The sequence below is a fragment of the Notolepis coatsorum genome (genome assembly GCF_963971535.1).
Source record: "Notolepis coatsorum genome assembly, chromosome: 5".
NCBI classification, from domain to species: domain Eukaryota; kingdom Metazoa; phylum Chordata; class Actinopteri; order Aulopiformes; family Paralepididae; genus Notolepis; species Notolepis coatsorum.
The window spans coordinates 49,960,854-49,983,353 of NC_140169.1; the positions used below are offsets into that span (position 1 = coordinate 49,960,854).

Below are 22,500 nucleotides of genomic sequence, written 5' to 3' on the forward strand. Positions count from 1 at the left end.
CAGCCTCCCGTAGGTGCTCTTTAAGAGCGGTTTTGAATGTGGGCAGGGATTCACATTCCTTTACAGCTTTGGGTAGGGCGTTCCACATTGTTGTGGCATAATTGCGAAACGTGTTTAGTCCCTTGTTTGAGCCGAATCTGGGTTTTACATGATTTGTTGAGCTTCCTCTGGTGTAGTGGTTGTGGTATTCACTGACCTTTGGGAAGTATTTTGACATGTACATGGGCACCCCGGTCGTATAGTGTATCTTGAAGACCAGGCCCATTGCAATTGCTGTACTCTGTCGTCTACTCTAAGCCATCCTAGGTTGTCAAAGTGGGCAGGGGTGAGGTGGGTTCTGGGGTTCAGGTCAAGTAGTAGTCTGACCAGTTTGTTTTGTGATGTTTGTAATTTTGTGGCTTCTCTATCTCTAGACCATGTGTTGTTAACAAGGTGCAGTTACCTCTAATGGCCACAAGGTGCCACTCTTCCACAGCACTTAAGGAAGAGGGCAGTGCCATGTGTTTCTTATTGTTAATAGCTATGAGAAGAATAAACCTACAACGCCTTTCTTCTATTCAATACTAGTCTACTCTCTCCTACCGCTCTCAACTACGAAGCCAGACGTTATTTAAAATCATTACATACAGCTCACAAACACATTCCAGTTGTATATCATAATGTTATATAAAACAGGGACATTGTGGTTGTTACAAGACGTATCGAGGTGCAGTAGTAAACAGGAAGTGTTCATCAGGGCGCCTAGCAACAGCACAGCTCTGTGGCCTGCAGAGGAGTCCCAGGCCTTCTGGGTATGAGCTAGTTCATACAGCTACCTGTTCAAACCTCGGCCTCCTTTCTGTTCAAACCTCAGCCTCCTTTCTGTCCATACCTATTCAAACCTCACCTTAATTTCTGTTCCTACCTGTTTAAAACTCCACAGAGAGTGGTGAGCTCAGCAGAGCGTGCCACGGGCATTGCACTACCAACCCTGCAGGTCTTATATAACAAGAGGTGCAAATCCAGAGCCTGCAGAATAATGAAAGACCCTCACCACCCCAACAACAGCCTGTTCATGCTACTGAGGTCAGGCAGACGCCTGCGAACACCAGCAACTAGGACAGAGAGACTTCGGCTCAGCTTCTTCCCCCAGGCCATCAGAGCCTTGAACACTGAACTGTCCACACACAAGCACACAGGAGCACACACACAACACACACACACTGTATACGCTCACACACTAGCAGTCACTTTAGCATGAACACACACACACACATGCTGCACATGCTCACACTCAACGGTCACTTTACACAATGAAAAGGTCACTTTAAAAACAAGAACGGGATTGGTTCTTGTATAGTAAACAGATGGATATAGCAGGCTAGCATAAGGACACATAGTACAACTGTAGATTGTATAGTATAGCATTGTATAGTAGTGTACATAATACCCAGTGCCTCATCCGTAGCTAACAGTGTATTGCACTATCGCAGGACCTAAGCATGTCTTACCATGCTTTTTGTAAAAAATTATGTACTTTATACCTGTTATGTCTTATTTTTATTACTTGTATTATTGCACAAATGTCTATTTTCATCCTATTCTTATTACTTGTATTATTGCACAATCGCTGCGGGCATGACCCCCCCGCATTTCACTGTATGCTTGTATGCCGTGACAAATAAAACTCTTGACTTGACTTCCTTTCTGTTCGAACCTCACCTTCCTTTCTGTTCAAACCTGTTCAAACCTCACCTTCCTTTCTGTTCAAACCTGTTCAAACCTCACCTTCCTTTCTGTTCAAACCTCAGCTTCCTTTCTGTTCAAACCTCACCTTCCTTTCTGTTCAAACCTCACCTTCCTTTCTGTTCAAACCTGTTCAAACCTCACCTTCCTTTCTGTTCAAACCTCACCTTCCTTTCTGTTCAAACCTCAGCTTCCTTTCTGTTCAAACCTCACCTTCCTTTCTGTTCAAACCTTACCTTCCTTTCTGTTCAAACCTCAGCTTCCTTTCTGTTCAAACCTCACCTTCCTTTCTGTTCAAACCTCACCTTCCTTTCTGTTCAAACCTCACCTTCCTTTCTGTTCGAACCTCACCTTCCTTTCTGTTCAAACCTGTTCAAACCTCACCTTCCTTTCTGTTCAAACCTCAGCTTCCTTTCTGTTCAAACCTCAGCTTCCTTTCTGTTCAAACCTCACCTTCCTTTCTGTTCAAACTAGGGATGTCCGATATTATCGGCCGACCGATATTATCGGCCGATATCGCCAGTAAAATGTGATATCGGAAAATATCGGTATCGGTTTAAAAAAAAAGAAAAACAATAACAATATTTGTTATATATATATCCAGTGAAATTATTAGTTACCTGAAATTATTCAGTTTTTTTGGGGGGGAAACCCTGCATATATCGGTATCGGTTGATATCGGTTGATATCGGTATCGGAAATTAAGAGTTGGACAATATCGGAATATCGGTATCGGTAAATAAGCCAATATCGAGCATCCCTAGTTCAAACCTTACCTTCCTTTCTGTTCAAACCTCAGCTTCCTTTCTGTTCAAACCTCACCTTCCTTTCTGTTCAAACCTCACCTTCCTTTCTGTTCAAACCTACCTTCCTTTCTGTTCGAACCTCACCTTCCTTTCTGTTCAAACCTGTTCAAACCTCACCTTCCTTTCTGTTCAAACCTCAGCTTCCTTTCTGTTCAAACCTCACCTTCCTTTCTGTTCAAACCTCAGCTTCCTTTCTGTTCAAACCTCACCTTCCTTTCTGTTCAAACCTCACCTTCCTTTCTGTTCGAACCTCACCTTCCTTTCTGTTCAAACCTGTTCAAACCTCACCTTCCTTTCTGTTCAAACCTCAGCTTCCTTTCTGTTCAAACCTCACCTTCCTTTCTGTTCAAACCTCAGCTTCCTTTCTGTTCAAACCTCACCTTCCTTTCTGTTCAAACCTCACCTTCCTTTCTGTTCAAACCTCACCTTCCTTTCTGTTCAAACCTCACCTTCCTTTCTGTTCAAACCTCACCTTCCTTTCTGTTCAAACCTCACCTTCCTTTCTGTTCAAACCTCACCTTCCTTTCTGTTCCTTTCTGTTCAAACCTCAGCTTCCTTTCTGTTCAAACCTCACCTTCCTTTCTGTTCAAACCTCACCTTCCTTTCTGTTCAAACCTGACCTTCCTTTCTGTTCAAACCTCACCTTCCTTTCTGTTCAAACCTGTTCAAACCTCACCTTCATTTCTGTTCAAACCTCACCTGCCTTTCTGTTCAAACCTCACCTTCCTTTCTGTTCAAACCTCACCTTCCTTTCTGTTCAAACCTCACCTTCCTTTCTGTTCAAACCTCACCTTCCTTTCTGTTAAAACCTCACCTTCCTTTCTGTTCAAACCTGTTCAAACCTCAGCCTCCTTTCTGTTCAAACCTCACCTTCCTACCTGTTTCTACCTGTTCAAACCTCACCTTCCTTTCTGTTCAAACCTGTTAATAGCTATGAGAAGATGCCTTTCTTCTATTCAATACTAGTCTACTCTCTCCTACCGCTCTCAACTAGGAAGCCAGACGTTATTTAAAATCATTACATACAGCTCACAAACACATTCCAGTTGTATAACATAATGTCATATAAAACAGGGACATTGTGGTTGTTACAAGACATATCGAGGTGCGCAGTAGTAAACAGGAAGTGTTCATCAGGGCGCCTAGCAACAGCACAGCTCTGTGGCCTGCAGAGGAGTCCCAGGCCTTCTGGGTAAGAGCTAGTTCATACAGCTACCTGTTCAAACATCGGCCTCCTTTCTGTTCAAACCTCAGCCTCTTTTCTGTCCATACCTGTTCAAACCTCACCTTAATTTCTGTTCCTACCTGTTCAAAACTCCACAGAGAGTGGTGAGCTCAGCCGAGCGTACTACGGGCATTGCACTACCAACCCTGCAGGTCTCATATAACAAGAGGTGCAAATCCAGAGCCTGCAGAATAATGAAAGACCCTCACCACCCCAACAACAGCCTGTTCCAGCTACTGAGGTCAGGCAGACGCTTGCGAACCCCAGCTACTAGGACAGAGAGGCTTCGGCTCAGCTTCTTCCCCCAGGCCATCAGAGCCTTGAACACTGAACTGTCCACACACAAGCACACATGAGCACACACACAACACACACACTGTATACGCTCACACACTAGCAGTCACTTTAGCATGAACACACACACACACACATGCTGCACACGCTCACACTCAACGGTCACTTTACACAATGAAAAGGTCACTTTAAAAACAAGAATGGGAGAGGTTCTTGTATAGTAAACAGATGGATATAGCAGGCTAGCATAAGGACACATAGTACAACTGTAGATTGTATAGTATAGCATTGTATAGTAGTGTACATAATACCCAGTGCCTCATCCGTAGCTAACAGTGTATTGCACTATCGCAGGACCTAAGCATGTCTTACCATGCTTTTTGTAAAAATGATGTACTTTATACCTTTATATGTCTTATTTTTATTACTTGTATTATTGCACAAATGTCTATTTTCATCCTATTCTTATTACTTGTATTATTGCACAATCGCTGCGGGCATGACCCCCCCGCATTTCACTGTATGCTTGTATGCCGTGACAAATAAAACTCTTGACTTGACTTCCTACCTGTTCGAACCTCAGCCTCCTTTCTGTTCAAACCTCATCTTCATTTCTGTTCAAACCTCAGCTTCCTTTCTGTTCAAACCTCAGCTTCCTTTCTGTTCAAACCTCACCTTCCTTTCTGTTCAAACCTGTTCAAACCTCACCTTCCTTTCTGTTCAAACCTCACCTTCCTTTCTGTTCAAACCTCAGCTTCCTTTCTGTTCAAACCTCAGCCTCCTTTCTGTTCAAATCTCACCTTCCTTTCTGTTCAAACCTCAGCTTCCTTTCTGTTCAAACCTCAGCTTCCTTTCTGTTCAAACCTCAGCTTCCTTTCTGTTCAAATCTCACCTTCCTTTCTGTTCAAACCTCAGCCTCCTTTCTGTTCAAACCTCACCTTCCTTTCTGTTCAAACCTCACCTTCCTACCTGTTCAAACCTTAGCCTCCTTTCTGTTCAAACCTCACCGTCCTACCTGTTCAAACCTCAGCCTCCTTTCTGTTCAAACCTCAGCCTCCTTTCTGTTCAAACCTCACCTTCCTTTCTGTTCAAACCTCACCTTCCTACCTGTTCAAACCTCAGCCTCCTTTCTGTTCAAACCTCAGCCTCCTTTCTGTTCAAACCTCACCTTCCTTTCTGTTCAAACCTCACCTTCCTTTCTGTTCAAACCTCACCTTCCTACCTGTTCAAACCTCAGCCTCCTTTCTGTTCAAACCTCAGCCTCCTTTCTGTTCCTACCTGTTCAAACCTCAGCCTCCTTTCTGTTCCTACCTGTTCAAACCTCAGCCTCCTTTCTGTTCGTACCTGTTCGAACCTCAGCTTCCAGGTGAGCGAGGACACCAGCTTGCCGGTGCCTGGAGGCGTCATGGCGGCCGTGGTGTAGATCTCGAGGCTCTGCCGCTGCGTGGACCTGAGCAGGGCCAGGGCGGCCTTGGTGCTGAGGCTCAGAGCGTTGGGGTTGTAGGAGCTGACGCACCAGGAGGCGTAGACGGAGGTGTGTGGGCCGGCCTGAGTGCTGCTGGGCTTGGTGTGGTTCAGGAAACACCAGGACACGCTGGTCGTACTGCGGAGACCCGGGAACTCAAAGAATGAGTCCGCCGTGAGCAAAGTCCCGCCCACCGCTCTGGACAATCCCCGATTGGCCGCCAGCCGGACGAGCATGTTCACGCGGGTCTCGTCGGTCGAGGGCTGATTGGTGTCGTCGTCGTCGTCGTCGTTCTCCGCCGCATCGCCGGCGGACGCCATGGACTGGGGGCTGCCGGAGCCGTGGGGGGAGGGGCCGGCGTCGTCCACGTCCAGCTCCTCCGGCGACTCGCGCCCGTCGGCCGAGGCGTCGGGGGAGGGGTCTGTGACGATCTGGAGCGGGGGGGTGAAGCTCTCGGCGGCGGGGGGGCTGGCCTCGGGGAGGCGGGGGGCCGAGGAGCGCACGGTGGGAGGCGGGGAGGAGGACATCGGGTCACACTCGTCCGGCGACGCCCCCCCCTCCTCCTCCTCCTCCCCGCTCCTCCCTCCTCCCTCCGCCCCGCTCAGCTCCACCGCGCTCATCTCCTTCACGATCTGCCCGTACATCCTCTCCTCCTTCACCCGTTTCTGCTGTTTGGTCCGGATGAAGAGCTCCAGGGAGCTGGCCGGGGAGAGCACCCGCTTGCTGCTGCTGCTGCCGCTGCCGGCGCCCGGCCCAGAGCCCGAGGCGTCCGCCGCGGTCCACATCGTCCCCGACGTCAGCGCCAGAGGGACGACGCCCACGTGCAGTCGCTGCTGCTGGCTCCCCGGCACGGCTTCCGGAACCTTCCACAGGGGCCCGAGGAACTGGGACAAGTCGAAGCCCGTCCCGCTTATTCCCCCTCCGATGGGTGACTTATAGACCCCCGTGTTGACCCCGGAGGGGGCCGTCATGTCAGCGACCAGCTGGCTGACGCTGGTGTACGTGACGCTGCCGCAGGACGGCATGTGGGCGTGAAGGCGCACCGGAACCAGCAGCAGAGACTGAGGAGTGCAGCACGGGTTCTGGGTGGCGAAGACGGGCTGAACGGGCTGGATCAGGGTCGGGGAGGAGGAGGAGGAGGTGGCGGAGGGAGCGGTGAGAGACAGCTGGGAGGAGAGAGGAGGACCGAACACCTGGGAGTGTGAGGAGGTCACGTGGCAGGCGAAGGAGGAGGAGGAGCAGGAGGAGGAGGAGGAGCAGGGGAAGGAGGAGGAGGAGGAGGAGGAGGAGGAGCAGGAGGTCTGGGCGCTGCAGCTGGAGTGGATCTGCTGATGCAGGACGTGCTGGTGCTGCTGGATGTGGAGCGTCTGGAGCTGCTGCTGGGTCTGTAACTGGGCCAGCTGCTGTCGGTGTCTCTGACTGGAGTCCTGGTGCCAAGAGCCGCCACCACCCTGGTACTGATGATGATGCAACGCCTCCGGGTTCATGACCTCCTGACCCTGGTACCGATGATGATGCAACACCTCCGGGTTCATGACCTCCTGACCCTGGTACCGATGATGATGATGCAACACCTCCGGGTTCATGACCTCCTGACCCGGATGTTCTCCGTCCGAGGATGACCCCTGGGCCTGGAGGCGATGCTGCTGCCACCTTCATCAGAGGAACAAAAAGGTGTATCATCGTCATCATCGTCATCGTGATTATCATTGTGATTAATCTACTGTATTTCCAATAGACCCCTTCCATTTAACCCCTTAAGCCTGAGCGGTCCGGTACCGGGCAGACAATAATTTCACACCATAAATAGATCAACACAGGCCGTATTTATTAATGTATCGTTTTTTTCAAATGTAGCCAAGAGTAAAGACCCTAACCCTGTCAAAACAGCAGTCAACGTGTATATTTTCAGCACTACGTTTGTTTACCAATGATTTTTAAGTGTTATATGAATACATATGAGTTTATAGAAATCTCAGCGCATGGAGTCAGAAACCGGCGGATATTGACGCGAGGAAATGGCGCAGCCAAAGGCGAGTGTGGTCTTTTGAAAGAAGAGACCCAGGGCTTTAGATGGGTTTTCGAATTTCATAAAACTTGTTTTTCTTTTTTTTTATCTACTTTTTCTCCCCATTTCTCTATTTTTCTCCAATCCCAATTTCGTATTATCCAATTCTTCCCTCTCCTGTCTCGAACGTTGCTAGACTATGCCTCCCGCTGGTCGGCTGCAGTGTGGACGAAGCCTTGCATCACGTGTCCCCTCCGGTACACGAGGAGGCAGCCGTCGCATCTTTTCACCTGAACAGCGTGATCTCTCAGCGGCGAGGAGTAACGCGTGGGAGGCTCACGCTGCCCCCGACACTTCCTGAATCTGCTGTACAGGAGCACCAACCGTTCCTAGTATGAACGACCAGCCAAGCCGGAAGCAACGCAGAGAGCTGGGCTCGAACCCAGCATCTCATGCGTTAGTGGCGAGCGCCTTGCCCAGTGCGCCACTTAGCCGCCCCTATAAAACTTGTTTTTCAACATTATTTTTCATGATTATGTCTCACGGGTCAAACAAACCTGAACGTTATTGCCATACAATAGAACATACTGTAGTTTGTTTCTTTACCTTTCTGTGAACGTCTAGAAAAAACGGAGCATTTTGCATTATAAAGAAGTGACTGTACTTACAGTAGATTTCATTCACAGTATTTGCTGCCCTGTTACGGGCGCCTGGCGGTACTAAATCCAGATTGAACACTGCCATTGGAAAGATGAGATTGGGCCCGATCCATAGATGTATGACTTGGCCATTATAAGGTAGTTTATAGGCCTGATATTCTGCATAACGGAGTGTGGCTCTATAGCAGAGTCATTTTATATGAAGTTTGTTGTTAGATGGCATGCTTTGTATCAACCTCCCTCTGCTTCAAAAGGACACTGTCGCATGAAGCGATTTCACTGGATGTCCCGGAGACAATGGAAGTATGGATATATTCGTAATGAATCATTAAAAAAAGATACAGTCAACTGGAATATGTTAGTTGCTTGCACAATGTTGGATTATGTAATTGGTTTGTCATGACCCATTGTCAAAACAATAATACATCGCGGGATTTATATGAAGTTTGTTTCTTAGATGGCATGCTTTGAAGCAACCTCCCTCTGCTTCTAGACACAGAGGCAACTTTTATTTTATTTTTTGATCAACTTTTTCTGCGGATGGTTTTGTGAATAAATCTCCATTATGCTTCAATTACTGTGTGTTTATTCTATAGCGACCCTCGGCTGCGCCGCCTCGGGCCTAACAACCACCCGGAGGCGTAATCTAATTTGTATAACGCACTCCGTTTGCGTGCTGTAATGCTTAATTAATCCATTTTCCAGGAATTATTTCCTTCCGTTTTTTAACATCATGGTCTTTAAATGGTATTTAAATGGTAATTCCGCCATGCTAACTGTCATGCTAACAGATCACTCGACACAATGACAAATGAAGAAGGAAGTGTTTGATCTCTAAGAAGCCCAATGTTTTGTTGGGCGGAGCTTCTCTTTAAAACAAACATAAATATGAAATGAATGGCATCAACGTGACGTTATATAACGGATACACGGTTGGTACCTTGGGTGAGGGGGTTCGTCGGGCAGACTGTCTTCTCTGCTGCCCTGCGGGTGCCAGTGGTGCCGGGGACCTGACGGCAGACAACAACACCATGTCATTCACAATGTTAGTTTGAACTGGGGCTGACCTAAGCTTCTGGGCCGGAAAAAAAATACATAAAAAATAGAAAAAATTGTGGGACTTGTACAGCACTTTGTTCAACTTTGTCAGTGCTGTAAAGTTTAAACCTTTTTAAATCTTAGACAAACGAAACACTTTGCTTTCATGAAATATTGTAAGCCGTCATTTGAGGCTTTATAAAAGCAGCACAATGAACACAAATCTGTCAGCGCCGAGTCCGACCTCATCTTAAATAACAAATGCTTGTTGTAGTTAACAAAGAGAGGCAGGGTTGATTTTGCACAAAAAAACAAAAGAAAAAATACATTTTAAATATTAAATGTTTTTATATATTCAAATTTTATTTTCATATTCGAATCCCATGCCCATTGAACGACGCTTTGAAGTATTTAAGACAGCCCTAGTTTGAACCTTTAGCTCAAGTACTCTGTACTAGTGGTGGGGGAAAATATCGATACAGTATAGTATCGCGATACTTTGCGTGGCGATACTGTATCGATACAAGGACGCCAAGTATCGATATTTTATTATGCAATTTTTTTTTATAATTTTTTTTTCTTAAAATGTTTTGTATAAGGAAGTTGCATTGTTCATTTCAATACCTGTAATAGTACAGTAGTCCACACACACACACACATTCAGTTAAGTTGGAATATGACTGTAATACAAGCAGTTCAGTTTGTCAGGTACATGCAACACAGATTACAGTGTTGACATCTGTCTGCTTGAGAAAATACCATTTGCTGGAATAAAAATTATTGAAGTGAGATGAACAGACTGAAAACTTTATTTTATTAGATAAAACATGTTGACAAAGTTTTACTTTGCAGTTGAGAAAAGGTAATAAACCGCAATATATCGCAATATTAATATCGCAATACTCGGCATATCGCAATATATTTTGTATCACAATACTATCGCATCGTGACTTAAGTATCGTGATAATATCGTATTGCGAGGCCTCTGGTGATTCCCACCCCTACTCTGTACGCCCTTAACCCCAATCGGCCCGGTACCGGTACAAGATTCACGCCATAAATAGATCAATGTAGTCCGGTATTAATTAATGTTGTGTTTCTTTTTCAAATGTAGCCAAGAGTAAAGACCCTAACCCTATCAAAACAGCAGTCAAAGTGTATATTTTTAGCACATTTACATTACATTTAGTCATTTAGCTGACGCTTTTATCCAAAGCCACTTACAAGTTCTGTACGACAAGACAGCAAGAAGGGTACAACTCTATCAGCTGAGTAAACATTTTCATCAAAGTGTTGCGTGTTACAGTGTAGGTTAGTTTATTAGGACAAGTGCATGACAGTAAGGTTAGTCAGGGTTCGATTATTATTATTATTATTTTTTTATATCATTTCAGATAATGGTTGAAGAAGTGAGTCTTTAGTCGACGGCGAAAGATTGGACGGGTTCCGGCTGTCCTAACTGGGATGGGTAGTTCATTCCACCATTGTGGGGCAAGGACTGAGAATAGGCGGCTTCTCTTTGATGACCCTCCGGGAGCTTGGATAGGAGTAGGTCTGAGGCGGCCAGAAGATGCAGAGCGTAGGGGTCTTGAGGGTGTGTAGTTAGAGACCATTGACCGGAGGTAGCACTACGAGGTAGCACTACGTTTGTTTACAAATGACTTTAAGTGTTATTAGCGAAATATCAGTTTATAGAAATCTCTGCACATTGTATCAGAAACCGGTGGATATAGACGGAAGGAAAGGACGCCGTCATACGTGTTTGTAGTCCTAAGAGAGAGGAGACCCAGGGCTTTCGATCGGCTTTGGAATTTCATAAAGCTACACTACCCAGCTCACGCCAGCCCCTGTCAAACTTGGAGCCGTCTGGCATGAAATTATTTTTGAAAATAATCGCTTTGACTATGTCTCAGGGAGTCTCTATGTCCCCTGAGACATAGTCAAAGCGATTATTTTCAAAAATAAACAGACCTGAATGGTATTGCCATGAAATATAACGTAGTTTGTTTCTTACCTTTCTGTGAACGTCTAGAAAAAAACCGCGTCTGAATCTGATGAAAAATGGTGGAGCATTTTCCATTACAAAAAAGTTACTCTACTTACAGTAGATTTCATTCATGGTCTTTGCTGCCCTGATACGGGCGCCTGGTGATACTAAATCCAGATTGAACTCTGCCATTGGAAAGGGGTGCCCCAATCCATAGATGTATGACTTGGTCATAATAAGGTTATTTATAGGCCTGATATTCTATATTCTATTTTCATATTTAAAATTGCATGTGTCCGGATGGCAAAATTATGTACTGTATCTACAAAAAGCCGTGTAAATCATCTGCCCTTTATTAATTTTCTCCGATTTTTTTGTGCACTTGATCTCATGAAGGTGCTGAATGCAATTTTTCACGTCTGGTCAATGTTACCATGGTGTTATTTGCCGTCAAAGATGAAAAAAAGAATAACAATTGATATTCTCCTTTGGTTCATACAATTTACTCAACCCTAGGAAAATATGGCTAGGGTTTAAGAGGTTAAAGGCAAAAAACAGATTAATTTAGCTAAATCTATCACAAATGGAGATGTTGAGAGTTTGAATCCCACTGCTCACACAGTCCAGCTTCTCATCACTGATACTCTCACGACTCAGTCTGGCCACCTAATGTTAACTTGCAACATTCATATCAACGAGGGGCAATGTTTGACATCACTTTTCAACCTGAAGACTGGACTAAACTACAACAGAACACATCACTGTGAAGAGGATAGTTCAGACTAGATTTGTCAATGGATTGTTTTGTATCTCATTCTAAATGAAAAAAGAAAAGTCATATCTGATACATTTCTTTTGGCCAGCATGGGACTAAGGCCATGGTTACACTGGGCTAAAACAGCAACGTTCTATTTTCGAATGATTACGTTTGCATGTCCAAGTTAAAAAGAAACACAGTTTTGGCAGGAAAACGCGTTTTCCTAGTGTTAAGAGCTACAGGGGTCTCTTATCTATCTCAACACTTCTTTAAGATAAAACCCTGTGGCCGCTCGATATCCCTCAGCGCGGTGCTAAACTCGCTAAGTTCTCGAGTCTATTCTCAATCCTAATCATGCCATGTAATAAGCCCCAGAACCTCTGATATTTCAGCAAAATCCCTGAATTGGTGGTCTGGGCAATTGTTCACAGAGCGTCCTCGGTAATCAATCATCCAGGTCCCCGTTATTATCAGGCCGTTCGCCGAGACAGAGGTTGTGATGCTTGCTTGGAACCTCTTCCAGGAGAGTTAATTCTTCATGGAAGTGGCCAAGTTTGTATTTTATTTAATTCTCATTTCATAGTCACTGGTTAGTTGTATCCATTTCATATGAAATAAAAGAGTTGTTAATCTCTTTATTGTTTGTAATAAACAGAATGTCTGCTTGGGAAAACTCCTTTCATTGAATAGTCATATTCACAGCAATACTATTTAATAGTTAGTGTTACAAAGGGTCAGATTAAACCGAATATATATATTTATTGCTTGATATCCCTTGTATAATATTTGTATATCGTTTGATATCCCTTGTATATTATTTGTATATATACACGGAATATCCCTTTACCTGGGTACAAACCAGAGTAATATTCGCTCTCCTATTGGACAGCGACCCCTAGGCGCCAACGGCCAAGCCCCCAACGGCAAGTTCAAAGGCAACTCCAGGCATGTCGCAACATGCCCAGAGTCTGCGCAGTAATACGAGACAGAACTGAGGTTGGCACTAGATAATTCACCTTACGTATAAATACGGCGCAGGTGTAAACAGCAGCAATTCGTTCATTACTAGTAATGCCTTCACCACGAGACAACGTGCAGTGAAGTGAGCCACTTTGCCTCTAAATAGAGCCTTGAGAACCGCGTGCGAATAGATTGCTAAAGTGTCAGAGTTTAACGCAGTAACGTTGAGTGCGACTTATTCTAATGTGAAGTAATAGTCTATCATTTATAGTGTATCGTGCAGCTACAGTTCTTCAGTGACCAGCATTACCACCGGTTCGTCGTGTATATAGCTAGTGCACTTATCCAGGCTGGGCGGCCTAAACTCGTGCCCCCACCCGAGGAGTCCTAGACGAGAACCGTTGGATATGTACACCGGAGAACCTACACCGGCGACTGCAGAACCATTTCTGGTTGGATTATAATGCTTTGGGACCGTGACCGCTGGAGCAGAGAACCGTCGATCCCACTGTCGTTTGGGATCTACCCCCCGTGAGGATCATCACTCGAGCCCGCCTCTAGGAAGAGGCTGGCTAGCTGTCTTCCATGCTGTCGAGCATACTGGATTATAGCTGTTGCTTTGTCTGCTGATCAAGGGAGTACATGCACCGGCTCCTGTATCTGGAACCTCGTTATTCCTCGTTGACCCAGACTTTGTACCCGAACATTCCTCTACCCCTGCCGGCCTTACACCCGGAAGGAACCCCCCAGTGTCTCCAGCTGGTACTAGTGTGCCCTATGTAATTGCTATACCACAGGTGGCGTCAGTTTAGACCCATCCTAGTATTCATACTATTCTCATTGACTTACGCTCTTGACTGACTTTACGTGTGTTCTTCGCCATATAAGCGCGAGCCTAATTCTCAATCTGTAACCTAACGTTGCTTAATAATAATAAATACCCTCCAAATAGTACTTTATGTGTCAATGCCGTATTCTTGTGTGGGTGTTCACCATATATATTCATGTACTGTATGGCCAGTAATTAAAGTACATAACTAGTAGTGGTTTAATATATCATACTCTTTAATACAGTCAGGGAATTGTACCCCTCAGTTACAGTTAGTACTATTAATAATAGTATAATATTAGTGTATAATATTAATAATAATTTCCATAAGACCAGGTCGAAAACACGCTCAATACAAGGGTATCCACATCAGAGCCCTACTTTTGACTCCAACCTGGGTACAGACGTAAGAACACTGAATAGTCATTGGTATAACTTTAGCTAGAAGCAGTACTAGCAATTGATTGAATCTGTAATCAGGCTACCAGGACATATTTTACTCCACCTCCTTATTGTATTATCTGTCTGTCATTCAATTAATATCGCCACGGGGGGGGGGGGGGGGGGGGGCATAATCCCACAGGACAATGCATTGGGTACTTGCATCCCGCGACGAGACCTACCCATGTGAATATTATTGCGCGGATCGGAATACAGGCGCATGCATGGGAGCTTGCGCAAAGTCACCCATATTTTGTCCATGTCGCGCGTCTGCCAGCTCACACCAGATCACAATACACTGCTGGACAGCGTGCAATGCCAGTCTTCCCACTAACAAAGAAACCAGATGTTGTCGGTGGCAAAGTTTAATACAATATTTAAATAATAAATAAGATTGCATGGGATCTCTGGGTGGCTGGCTCAATATCATCCTTGATTTCATCCAGTGGATCAATAATTGCTTGGGGTGGCAACCTGTGTCTGCGGTTGATTTCGGTCTCGCCTAAATCAAAAAGTGATTTTCTCATTCAAAATATTCGTTCACGAGGACGTCTGGCATTACGAGGCCTTCGTCTGGCAGCGATTACTGCCGCCATGATCACCAGTGACGCTGGCAATAACGCTGGCAATGACGCCCCTTTATAGATGCGCTGACTTACCACCAGATCTCTGAACAAGTTAGGTGCGTTGCGTGAACTGCTCGGTGAACTTTGCGCCGGCCGTTGTGAATTGGGAGTGTTTCTGGACGAGGCTCATTTGCATAGAAAGAGGCACATGTTCCGCCAATATTACCTCATTTAAATATGCGTTAACACATTCCCGCCCGACCACGGATAAATCCGTGTTTCGAATCCACCGGTTGAGGACCAACCACGGACATGTCTCAAGGTTGTTTTGGCTTTTATTCCATTTTAATAACCTACTCAATGTCACCGAGCAGCACTGCAGAAGTACCCTACTCTTTGAATTCGAAAAAGTGCATTACCAGCCAGATCCTCTTAGGGGCACTATCTCGATAATGCAGTGTTCCCTGTGGCAGAAGTTGTCTTGTTTTTTCTGGAACTCCAATGTAGTTTTCTGCTAACATGAAGCAATGCCTATAGCCTGTAGCTTGGAATACGTTTTGGGACGCGGATTTCAGTGTGCAGTAAAGGAATTTATCATCAGCCAATGGACATATCGATCGACCAGATGGTGATCGATACTCAGAAGAAGCTTCTATCCCCAGGCCATCAGGCTGCTCAACAAACAATAAACACTATACAACAACCATCAAATGCACACAGCACACACATCCACACGCACACACTCACTTTAAACAAACAACACACTGCAGCACCCACTCTCCACACTTTAGATCACCTAAACACACTTTATATTTATTGATAAAGGATTTGCACTACAACTCGTACACCTTACTGTAAATTGTACCTAAATTGTACCTCATCCCATTTCTGCCTTGCACTATATAGTATTGTATATTAGTACACTGCATAGTATATTGTATATTATATGGTAACTCAGTTACGTCTATTCTGCATCGAACATTGTACATATGTCTATACTGAACACTGTGACCTCATTTTTTACTTCTAATTTACATGCTATACTATTTTATTTCATACTTATCTTGTCTAGCACAGTCTCTGGAGCGTAACAGTAAGAAGCATTTTGTATAAAAGTATTCTGTACTTCTGTATGACAATTTTTTTTTTTTTTTTATCTTTTTCCCCCTCCATTTTCCTCCAATTTTCTCCCATCCCAATGTTAGTCGTATGCCAATTCCCAGTCCCTTCCTGGTCGCTGCGCACTTACCCCCCACAGTCAGATCATCTGGGAGAGTGGAGGCTACCACGTGCTTCCTCCGACACACGTCCAGCCAATCACCGCTTCTTTTCACCTGGCAGCGCGGATTCTCATCGAGAGGGCGTAGCGTGTGGGAGGACCACACTATCCCCCTCAAGTCCTATCCGCGCTTAGCAGGCGCCCCGACCGAACTGTAGGAGTCGCTGTTTACAACGACCCGGACCCACCCCGCCAGCTTCTCCCACCCTCTAATACAGCCAATTGTATTAGTGCAGACGGCCAGCCAAGCTGGTGACAACCCCGGAGCTGTATGACAACTATTAAAGAAACTTGAAACTTGAAAAACTTGAATAACTGGGAAATGCTCTGTGGGATCCAACTGGCCCACGGTAAGATCTTCATCACGTAAATTACATGCTGATCAGGCATTGTTTTGATAGCCATCCACTCGGTCAATGAATGTGGCTACTGAGGCTAACACGGTTATTGGTAATCAATAATCAGAAACGACGTCCCCCGCCCCCTCCCCCCCCCCCCCCCCCCCCCCCTTTATGCATTCATGGTGGACCATCATACCGATCATATGCAGTTTGAGTTTTAACTGTAGCTTCTGTATATCCGAAATGCCATTGGATTTAACGTTAGTAGCTTAGCGGCCTGTATCTCGCCTTCCAGGAAATATCCCAGCCGAAATCCCGTATAATGCTTATATTCAAGACGCTATATAATGAGAACGTATTGATGAAAAAATTATTTCTTAAAGGCATTTTGAAGGGACGGTTTATGGTCTCAATTGACAATGAGAATGGACAGATAGCAATACTATAAAGTATAGATTTAGCTCTACAAACAGCCCCACAGACTGTGCAAGTCTATTATGATATGCTGGCCGTCTACAGTGATTTTAGACGTATCCAAGTGGCCCCGAAAGTGTTAATGGCTAATACCGGACGCAATTCTGACAGAACGCAGTTACCACCTCATTTCACCCGTTGCACCTCCTCTGTGGATAGCAAACTGTGTTTCAGAGCTATTTGCGCCGGTTTAGCGTCAGAAAAAGCCGCCCAATGCCTTTGTGAATTGGGCCCTGAGTATGGATCATGATGACATCATGATGACATCATGATGACTCACCAGCGCCACCACTGCCGCCTCCCCTCCTGACCAGCTCACTGCCACTCTGCTGAGCTGCAGGCCACGCCCCCTGCTCACTGCTCTCCTGCTTGATTGACAGCTCAATGCCTCCTGATACCTCCTGGACCGCCGTCTCTGGATAGACACTCAGTGATGCCTGTCAATCAAATCAAATCAAATCAAATCAAATCAAATCAAATCAAATCAAATCAAATCAAATCAAATCAAATCAATCAATCAATCAAATGGCTACATGTCTAATATTCAAAGCGCTTTACAATCAAAGGAATAACTCCAAAAGCACTCCATCCATTTAGCTATACAGGACCACCACTATACAGGGTCAATAAATCAATAAATCAGTTACACAGTCAATAATGCAATCAACCAAAACTCTTTTCAATTAGAAGGAAAACGTTGCATTTGATTAAAATACAAATTATGTAAAAAAAAAATGTAAACACTTGAAAGAGATAAAGACAATAAATGAAAAGCACTAGGGCTGTCCGATGGTCGACTAGGATTGGCCAAAATTTGCCGTTAGTCGACTATTGGTCGACTTAAAAAAATAAAAAAAATATATAATATTTAAAAAAAAAAAAAAAAAAAAAATGTTTATCATTCCATTTGGGCTGTGGGGGGTGCTTAATGTCTGAAGGAGTCGACTGAAGGCTTCTTGTCCTCTGCAAAAGCATGCAATTGGTCCACTGATGGATACATCTTGATATTTGTCTAGTCTAGTGCAGGGGCGTATCTAGACCCAGCACTTCAGTAAGGCACAGAAGGGCACCAAAAACTATGAAACTATGAAAAAGATTTGGCCGGTTTTGGCCGGTTTGTGGGTGGATTTTGTAACTATTTTTTTTTTACTTTATTTCGTTTTAGGGTTAGGTTAGGGTTATGTTATTTAATTATTTTGGGGAGCCAGCCCCCCAAACTCCTGAAATGCATAGACATCTATGAAATAAATAAAACAATCTGACATTTATATTAAAAAGAGCTAGCCACCCAAACCCCTAAAATACATAGAAATCTATGCATTTTGGAACAGTTACTATATATATAGTCAAGAAAGCATTTAGTCATACTTAAAGTTTAAAGTGCTTTACTTGCATTGAACATTGCATTGAACATTGAGGAGACATCATTAGAAAGCACAATGTATGTTTCCATAGTTATGCAGATGACACACAATTGTACATCTCCGCTGAACCAAATGATCACACAGCTATAAACTCCATTTCCGCCTGTCTCTTAGCAATAAACAAATGGATGACGAACAACTTCCTAAAATTAAATGAGGGCAAAACTGAAATCCTACTAGTCGGTCCTATAACAAAAAGAGAAATGTTACAGAGCAATATGGGGCAACTTACTCCTTGGATCAAACCCAAAGTTACAAGTAAATAACCTACACTGGCTTCTGGTAACATTTAGAATTGATTTCAAGGTCCTCCTCCTTATATACAAAGTATAAACATTGCGATCATCTACTACTGGTCTATTGAAGGTTCCAAGCCACAGTCTAAAGAAAATCAGGGATGCAGCCTTTGCTAACTATGCACCAAAGTTATGGAACACACTACCTATGGACATTAGGGAAGAGATCTCTTAATATTTTCAGAAATAAGCTAAAAACGTACCTCTTCACCATAGCCTTCTAATACACCCCGCTGTTGATTGTACTGTAGCATTATTTTACTCTGGCCATTCTATTGCATAATTTTACTATCTATTCTACTATTCTATTATTGCACTGTATTATTGGTGTGCAAACCAGTCAACTTACAAAAAAGAGCCTGTTGGAGATAAATGCAGTGCAAAGTATTTCACTATAATATTTCAAAGCGAAGTAAAAAATATTATAATAATTATTTGATCATGTTAAATGATCATTTGATCATGTTAAAAAGGGGAAAATTAAAAACATTTGTTAAAAAAAACACGTGCCCTACTGATAGTGGTCTAAATACGCTGATGAGTCATAGTGTTCATTAGATGGGTGAAATCCTCTTTCAGTGCCTCTGTGCCTGTTTTCGTAGGCAGTTAGCCTCTGGTATACGTGCCATTAGCGTTAGCCACGCTTCTAGGCCTCTTTTCTTTTGGAAAAAATGATAAAAAAAAAAAAAAAAAAAAAAAATTGTTATATTCGACTAAGAGGTTGGCCAGTCGACTACGGCTCCTTTCGACCGATTAGTCGACTAATTGATTAATAGGGGTCAGCCCTAAAAAGCACACACAAATACATACACAAATACATACACACACAAATACATACTCAAATACATACATACACAAATACATACACAAATACATACATACTCAAATACATACATACACAAATTCATACACAAATACATACACAAATACATACACACAAATACATACATACACAAATACATACACAAATACATACACAAATACATACATACTCAAATACATACATACACAAATACATACACAAATACATACACACAAATACATACTCAAATACATACATACACAAATACATACACAAATACATAAACAAATACTTACACAAATACATACACAAATACATACACAAATACATACACAAATACATAAACAAATACATACACAAATACATACACAAATACATACACAAATACATACATACACAATTACATACACAAATACATACACAAATACATACACAAATACATACATACACAATTACATACACAAATACATACATACACAAATGTATACACAAATACATACACAAATACATAGACAAATACATACACACACAAATACATAGACAAATACATACACACACAAATACATACATACACAAATAAATACACAAATACATACACAAATACATACATACACAAATACATACACAAATACATACATACATAAATACATACACAAATACATACACAAATAATAATAATAAACTTTATTTGTATAGCACCTTTCATACAGAAACTGCACCTCAAAGTGCTTCACAACAGAAAAAAGGCATAAAATGAGCACATAAAGTGCAGACATATAAAATCCATATACAAATATCAAATACATACACAAATATACACACACACACACACACACACACACACACACACACACACACACACACACACACACACACACACACACACACACACACACACACACACACACACACACACACACACACACACACACACACACACACACACACACACACACACACACACACACACACACACACACACACACACACACACACACACACACACACACACACACACACACAGGGCTGGACTGGGACCAAAAATCGGCCCTGGCATTTTTGGACCAGACCGGCCCGCCATAATCGATCGGACACCACCCACCAGTACACCATCCTTGCGGTCCCGTTAAATATGTGTACCTACTGTACTATTCCCCCAACCCACTACAAAGCTGGGTAGTAAGTTCCATGGACAAGTGGACCAGTGCAAGTGGACCAGTGTACTCACTCACTCTTGGCTGAATCTTGTTTTGGGTGGTGATGTAAAAACACCTGCATCATAGCAGGCTCAGGATGGGCAAAGTAGTCTATAGCCTGTTCAGCCCTGTCTCTCTCCTCCACAACCTGGCTTGACTAGACATAAGGAGAGAGAGATGATTACAATTAACTGGTACATTCAGGTCCAGAATTGCTGGAATTCCCTGACAAACATGTGCAAAAAGCTGTACAATTTAAACAATGCCATACTGGTAATGAGCAAAATTTTATTCAATGAATGCATGGAGCTGTTCCATCTTATTTCATTTGATACTAACTATTCGGTTCATACAGATTTCAAGTATTCAAATATCAATGATGAATATTGCATAAGGTTTACACAGTTAATAGATCACCTTGTGGTGACCTATATTAAGAGACATTCACCAAGGTGGGCTTGTGCCTTTAAGAGTGTGGGTTGTACTGTTTAGGGGACAGGTTAAATACCACTTCCGGTTCGGGGTTAACTTTGTGGTTATTTGTAAATGCTATGTGAGTGAGAAGTAAAGTACCTCAACTCGAACCACGTCTCTGGCTCGCTACTTTCTTATCGCCACAACCTTCTTGTTTTATATTCATGTTCAGAGAGGAGTAATAGTTATATCTTTGTATGTGATTTATATGGCAATTAAATCAATGGTGTGTTTGTTTGGAGAGTTTGACCTACAGTTAATGTGCCTACCACGTGAAGGTGCATGATCAAGTGACAGCACAAAAACAATTTGTGTAGGTGGAGACTAGAGCTACCACAGATAGTAATAAGTTATAAGAGTAAGTAATCCATACCATATATATCCTAATAGTTACCTTATTACCATACTTGGCTGAAAATAAACTTTGCTGCCTGTTGTGAATGTGTTTTTCCCTGTAGGCTAATACATAAGTAGGCATACATTTTTGCAGTTGAGCAAAAATTTGCAGTTGAGTAGGCTATATGTGCTGTGTTTTTATGTCTTCCATCGAGGACCACCTTGGAAATAAGAGTTTTAATGAATGCTTTTAGGTGATATCCTCAGGAATACAAATTGGTCAAGATAATTTGTTTTTATGATGTGTTTTTAATTTCCAAATACAAATCTAATCAAATCAGCAGTTTTTGCAGTTGAGCTACAGGTGTTGTATATTATACAGCCTTTTCATGCATCTTTATCAAGGGAACCCTTATCCTAATGATTTTTTAAATAATATTATGATGATACGATATGGACCTAGTAGTTGGGTCATCTGTGGCACTTCGTTTCTCAATGGATTTGTCATCTAGGAGGGTTAATAAACAAATTTAGCCGGGGTGTATTTTTAAAAAAGGCTGGGAAAATTTGTGAGAGACCAAAATCCAAAATGGCTGCCGTGGAAATTAACTTTTTAATGGTTTGACCTACAATGATGCACAATACATGGTACCAGCCCCCTCTCAGTCATGTACCAGCCCCCTCTCAGTCATGTACCAGCCAGCCCCCTCTCAGTCATGTATACCAGCCCCCTCTCAGTCATGTACCAGCCCCATCTCAGTCATGTACCAGCCTCCTCTTAGTCATGTATACCAGCTCCCTCTCAGTCCTGTATACCAGCCCCCTCTCAGTCATGTACCACAGCCCCCTCTCAGTCATGTACCAGCCCCCTCTCAGTCATGTATACCAGCCCCCTCTCAGTCATGTACCAGCCCCATCTCAGTCATGTACCAGCCTCCTCTTAGTCATGTATACCAGCTCCCTCTCAGTCCTGTATACCAGCCCCCTCTCAGTCATGTACCACAGCCCCCTCTCAGTCATGTACCACAGCCCTCTCTCAGTCATGTACCACAGCCCCCTCTCAGTCATGTACCAGCCCCCTCTCAGTCATTTACCCTGCACGACTGGGGGGGGGGGTG

The 22,500-nt window shown here is 43.5% G+C and overlaps 1 protein-coding gene across 1 annotated transcript in view; it reads right to left on the bottom strand.

The window, feature by feature from the left end:
• Positions 1–22,500, bottom strand: part of hivep2a (HIVEP zinc finger 2a) — a 56,053-nt gene that overhangs the window by 11,722 nt on the left and 21,831 nt on the right. The window contains exons 5-7 of the mRNA XM_084314729.1: positions 17,135–17,291; positions 9,123–9,192; positions 5,395–7,168 (exon numbers count right to left, since the gene is read on the bottom strand). Of these exons, the coding sequence (XP_084170855.1) occupies positions 5,395–7,168; positions 9,123–9,192; positions 17,135–17,291 (2,001 nt within the window). The remainder of the gene's footprint in view (positions 1–5,394; positions 7,169–9,122; positions 9,193–17,134; positions 17,292–22,500) is intronic.